This window comes from Xyrauchen texanus, unplaced genomic scaffold, assembly GCF_025860055.1.
Source record: "Xyrauchen texanus isolate HMW12.3.18 unplaced genomic scaffold, RBS_HiC_50CHRs HiC_scaffold_536, whole genome shotgun sequence".
In the NCBI taxonomy this organism is placed as follows: Eukaryota; Metazoa; Chordata; class Actinopteri; order Cypriniformes; family Catostomidae; genus Xyrauchen; species Xyrauchen texanus.
This window is the reverse complement of record NW_026266507.1, coordinates 13,572-19,250: the sequence shown is the minus strand read 5'-3', so window position 1 is coordinate 19,250 and position 5,679 is coordinate 13,572. Positions and strand designations below refer to the sequence as shown.

Below are 5,679 nucleotides of genomic sequence, written 5' to 3'. Positions count from 1 at the left end.
CATTACAGTAATTTCCTTGCCCTGTTTACTGTGAAGTCAATATATATTAATATTTTTATATATATTTCTCTTTTAATAGTAATAAATTAATTAATTGTAAAATACTACTGTAAAATATTCTGTTAAAGTCCTGCAACTACAGTAGCAGCTAAGATTATAATGTAAATGTGCTTATGTATGGGTGGTTCTCCTATTAGAGGCACTTCTGAGTATATGAAATCTTGAAAATGTTAATTTTTTATATTTTATTTACAGTGGCAAGAAAACGTATCTGATCAGTTTGAAATTAGCTGGTTTTCTGCATTAATTGGTCATAAAATATGATCTCATCTTCATCAAAGTCACAAGTATAGACAAACACAATGTGTTTGAACTAACAACACACAAACAGTTATAATCTTTCATGTCTTTATAGCACATCCCATTAAACATTCACAGAGCTGTGGGAAAAAGTGAGTGAACCCTTTCATTAATAACTGGTCGATCCTCCTTTAGCAGCAATAACCTCAACAAAGTGTTTCTATTAGCTGCAGATTAGACCTGCACAACGTTCAGAAGGAATTCTGGAACGTTCTTCCTTACAGAACTGCTTCAGCTCTAACATATTCTTAGGATGTCTGGTGTGAACAGCTCTCTTGAGGTCATTCCACAGCATCTTTATTGGGTTAAGGTTTGTGCTCTTACTGGGTGACTCCAAAAGGTGGATTTTCTTTTTTAATCCATTCTGTAGTGGATTTACATTCTGTAGCTGGCACATAGCCACCCTGACATTATCCTGTAGGATATCTTGATAAACTTGGGAATTCATTTTCCCCATACATTTTTATGTTGGTATGTGGTGCACTTTTTATGCCATATGTAGTGCTGAATGTTGTTCCCAAACAATTCAATTCAGTCCACAAAACATCTTCCAAGTAGCGCTGTGGAGTGTCAAGATGGTCTTTGACAAACTTAAGGCACGCAGCAATGATTTTGTTGGAAAGCAGCGGCTTCCCTCGTTGTGTACTGCCATGGACACCATACCTGTTTAAAGTTTTCCGTATAGTAGACTCATCAACAGAGATGTTAACCAGTTCCAATTATTACTTTACCTGTCTTTATTGTCTGAATTATAAGTCTTTAGCTGTCACTCAAGAGTTCTTTTTTTTTACCACATTTAGCATTCTGCGGTTTGCCCTTTGTGTCATCTTGGATGGATGGCCACTTCTAGGGAGAGTAGCCACAGTACTAAATCGTCTCCATTTAAATAAAATTTGTCTAACTGTGGACAGATGAATATCTAAGCTCTTAAAGATAACTTTGTAACCCTTTCCATCTTTATGCAAAGCAACAATACTTGATCTTAGGTTTTCTGAGATCTATTTTCTTGTGTGAGGCATGACCTACTTCAGCAGATGCTTCTTGTGAAGAGCAAATTCAAAATATTTCAGTGATTTTTACAAGTCAAAGTAGCTCTAACCCACAACTCCAATCTCGTTTCATTAATTGGATGCCAGGTTTGCCAACTCCTGACTCTAATTAGCTATGTTTGATGTAATTAGCCTTGGGGTTCGCTTACTTTTTCCACAGTACTGTTGTGAATGTTTAATGGCATGTATTCAGTGAAGACATGAAAAATTATATTTTTTTGTGTGTTGTTAGCTTAAACACATTGTGTTTGTCTATACTTGTGACTGATGAAGATGAGATCATAGTGTATGACCAATTAATGCAGAAAACCAGCAAATTCCAAAGGGGTACACATACTTTTTCTTCCCACTGTAAATGAAAAAAAAATGGAGAAATACATTTTTTCAAGATTTCATATAGTCACGTTTATTCAACCTCATGCCATCGCAGATGTGTGTGACTTTCTTTCTTCTGCAGAATACAAAGATTTTTAGAAGAATATCTCAGCTCTGTAGGTCCATACAATGCAAGTGGACCTTCATACTTTTGAAGGTTCAAAAAGTAAATAAAATCAGCATAAAAGTAATCCATACCACTCCAGTGGTTAAATCCATGTCTTCAGAAGAGATATGATAGGAGTGGATGAGAAACAGATCAATATTTAAGTCCTTTTTCACAAAAGGATTTCCACTTTCACATTCTTTTGTTTTTGGTGATTCGCATTCTTTTTGCATATCGCCAACTACTTGGCAGGGAGGATAATGCCTGCTCAAGGCTCATTAACTCACTTCCTGGTGATCATGAGGACATTAACTGAGCTTGTGTAAAGACATCCTCTTTAAATTCCTGTGGTGGACAGGGGAAACACTGAGTGCCTGACATTAATGCTTCTATTCACTGCTTTCCTCTGTTATCTGAACAATTGCTATTATAACAATTGGCAGTATTATAATGCCTGTGCCTCATATACTGGTCGTCTGAAAAGAATAGTGAAGACTAGTGCTAGTTTTCAAATAGTAATAGTAGTTTTATATGTTGGTTTCAAATACAAAGTTGGAAAAATCCTCTTTAATTAGAATATTTTGGTGAACATATGTTTGTTTTCGCATTTAGGCAAACAAGTGAACACAATAAAACCACACTAGCATTCAAGGTGTCAGCTATTTCATGAAGGTGTATTTTAATTGAAAGGTTCAACAGTGTTCTCAAGTCAGCAGTATTTTTCAGATATGTCAGGTCAGGGCACTTTGCCATGTGTTTTAAATTTTACGAATGCGTGTTAAATGTATGTGACAACTAGCTTCGATTTTCCCTATATGCTATGAGAGTTTACACTTTCCATATATTCTTTTCATTCATATCTTTTCAATCAGATTAAAGACTTCACATTTCAAGGAAGTGATTTAGCAGAGGATACTGTTTTACACCAAATGTTTGTTTATTTCCTTTTCCAAAGTGCAAAAGAGATTGTATGCTTGCACACAGAAGGTTTTCCACAAAACAATACAATTAAACAACATTAGTAATAAATAGCTTTTCGGGATATTGAGCAGGTGTTCTTGTAAGGAGGAGTTTGCAGGGCATTCATAAATAAATATAAAAAAGATGATAACTAAACAGAGCTCTGGTTCCAATGATGAAAGTCCACGAATGCTTAAGCCTTAACAAGAAGCGCAAACTCTGTGAAAAGAAATTGATAAAGAAAAATATTACTTTCTGAACTGTTAATTTTAACAATTCATATCAGTAAGAGCAGGTTGATGCTTAGAGATTACAACATGATATCTTGACTTTCAAAATCTGGGCATTTTTACTTGGATGTAATATATTTCAATCAGATTCCAAATCATTTATATGTATGTTATTAATATGTAACTAAGCAATTATTGATGCTTATGGATCAATGTAGCTAGCCAATGATCAGTTTTGTCTAACAATGCCCTTTTATATCGTTTCACTTGATCATTTTTTTAAATTAGTTTTGTTGCATTTGGGCCGCTGGTTTGTCATAAATTAATGTGACATTTCTTTAATCATATAGGTCTACTTAAAATCTAAAACACCTCCATTAGAAATGGAAAGTTAGAGTTATAATAATAAGATAAAAAGATCAATATTAAAATCATTTAATTGTGGTACGAACTGAGAAAAGTATTGAATGATGTATAAGAGTGTGTCAGTTTTTTAAGTGCAGCTTCAAAACTCATAGTGTTCAATTAAGTTTAATTATGTTTCATCCTAAAACACTTACCATCAACTCCGATTTTGCCGTCACCGTCGCTGTCACCAGCCGAGAGGAAGGCCTTGGTCTCAGCATCGGTCAATGCCCTGGCACTAGCGGAGAAGGTCTGCAGGAACAGTCTGGGAACATTTGCAAAGGATGCAAATGAGTAAATATTCTGCAACACCATATTAGATTTGAATTTAACATTGAAAATTGTAAATCTGTTGCTTTCTTACTTCAGCTCATCCTCCTCAATGAAGCCACTCTTGTCCTGGTCAATGACAAAGAAGGCCTTCTTGATGTCTTCAGGGGACTTGGCGCTCAGGCCTACCTTGGCAAAGAATGTCTTGTAGTTGAAGGAGTCAGCAGCTGCAATTACATTTTGTTTGGTTTTAAACATTTCACTGTAACCCATGTCTGCATATCATGCAAGATGCACCTGTATCATTTTATCAGCATTATTTTTGTGGAAATTTAGAGCAGATGTGCCTTACCAGAGCAATCCTTAAGGGCCGCAGCCACATCCTCATCCTTGAGAATTCCAGAAAATGCCATTTTGAGATATCTGGAAATTAGAGCCAAACTACAGGATAAGCTTTCTGAATTAAAGATGCACAAAGGGTATTGTCAGTGAATACCACACAGAATAGCCTACAAATATTACAAGCTTTTCAAGCAGATTATTTACAACTCTTCACATTTTTTATAAATCCCCCCAACCCCACCCAAAAGGGAATTAGTATTTACTAATTCCTTAATTTAATAATTTAGCAGAAAATGGAAAGCAGGAATGAGGTTGATCCACCACTTAAAAAATTTAAATCATTACAAGCTCATCCAAAACTCGGAAAGTAGCAGGTCCTTGGTGTAATTTTGTGTAGTCAGTCCTGCTGTGACATTTTAAGTCCATTTCATCCTCCTTTTGTTCCTCCATTTCTTGTTAAACATATTCCATAGTGAAAAAGATTTGAGCCCTGATGCGTGAATCCTCAAGAGTGATTTGGCGTCTCTTGGCAAACTCACCTTTGCGCTGCTCTTACAACAGTTCCACAGATGTGCGACGGCTACTCAGTCATTGATGGGCCTGACTTTTATACCCTTTACTCAGGGTCTGTAACAGACACCAGTTGCTTAGGTTGAGGTATACGTTAAAAAAAAAATTTCCACTAGTCAAATAGAGCTATTTTTATCTTTTCAACAGGGGATGCTCTAAGTCCATATGGGTAAAACAAGAGGGAACGTCAAGTTACCTATGCACTGATATGTGCTGTGTGTTTGCAAGAAAACGTGCAATGTAAAGTATACATAGTGTGATTCTCTGAGGTGTTATTCTATTTTTTTCATTTGGAATTTTAATGAATTTTTTGGCAGTTTTCCAGCTATGTTTGAGTGTGTTGGGGGGGTGCAACTCATTTACAGTCTCTGGACTATATATAATCTATACATGCAGTAAGACGAAGCTAAGCAGATTCTGGGACAGCTGATACAGAACAGCAAAAGATTTGAATACCTGGAAAACACTTAAGTTTTCTTCTCAGAAGGAGGCTATCCCATGCCTTACTAAATATGTATATTCAACATTGTGATCACATACACAACATATAGACATTACTAGAGTATAGATTATTAAATAAACACTAATAGGTCCATATAATTGTTTCATCCATTCTAGACAGTCTTTCTCAAGTATATTGTTCTTTTAAGTTGTTTTTCTGAAAGCCTCTCAAAGGCAGAAACATATTGGGGGAGATTTGTAAGAAATTTAGAATTGCAGTTGTATATTTGAGCCATTTCAGATGGACTGGTCAAAGGTCACTGAACATTTCTGCAGGTTTTAGGCAGAGAGAGAGAGAGACAGAGAGAGAGAGAGAGAGAGAGAGAGAGAGAGAGAGAGAGAGAGAGAGAGAGAGAGAGAGAGCAAAAATTGAACAATGGATGTTTTATCAAAAGCTTTGAATGGCTTAAAACCCAACATCATTGGTTTTAGGTTATAAGGTCTTTATTTCACTTGGTCTGAAAATTATGTGGAAAAAATACACTGAATAATGTTTAGAATCAACAAATTT

General features: G+C 35.6%; 1 protein-coding gene across 1 annotated transcript; it reads right to left on the bottom strand.

Moving 5' to 3' along the window:
• Positions 1–3,043: 3,043 nt before the first annotated feature.
• Positions 3,044–4,168, bottom strand: LOC127642300 (parvalbumin-2-like). Its single transcript, XM_052124900.1, has 4 exons — positions 4,108–4,168; positions 3,850–3,982; positions 3,641–3,750; positions 3,044–3,069 (listed from the first exon to the last, which is right to left on the bottom strand). The coding sequence occupies exons 1-4, from the start codon at positions 4,166–4,168 to the stop codon at positions 3,044–3,046; spliced, it is 330 nt and encodes a 109-aa protein (XP_051980860.1).
• Positions 4,169–5,679: the final 1,511 nt, after the last annotated feature.

Coding starts and splice junctions, on each gene's coding strand:
- LOC127642300 (XM_052124900.1), bottom strand. CDS start 4,168: ATGGCATTTTCTGGAATTCTCAAGGATGAGGATGTGGCTGCGGCCCTT. Junction 3,983..4,107: donor GGCCCTTAAGGATTGCTCTG/GTAAGGCACATC, acceptor ATGTAATTGCAG/CTGCTGACTCCTTCAACTAC. Junction 3,070..3,640: donor CGGCAAAATCGGAGTTGATG/GTAAGTGTTTTA, acceptor TTCTTTTCACAG/AGTTTGCGCTTCTTGTTAAG.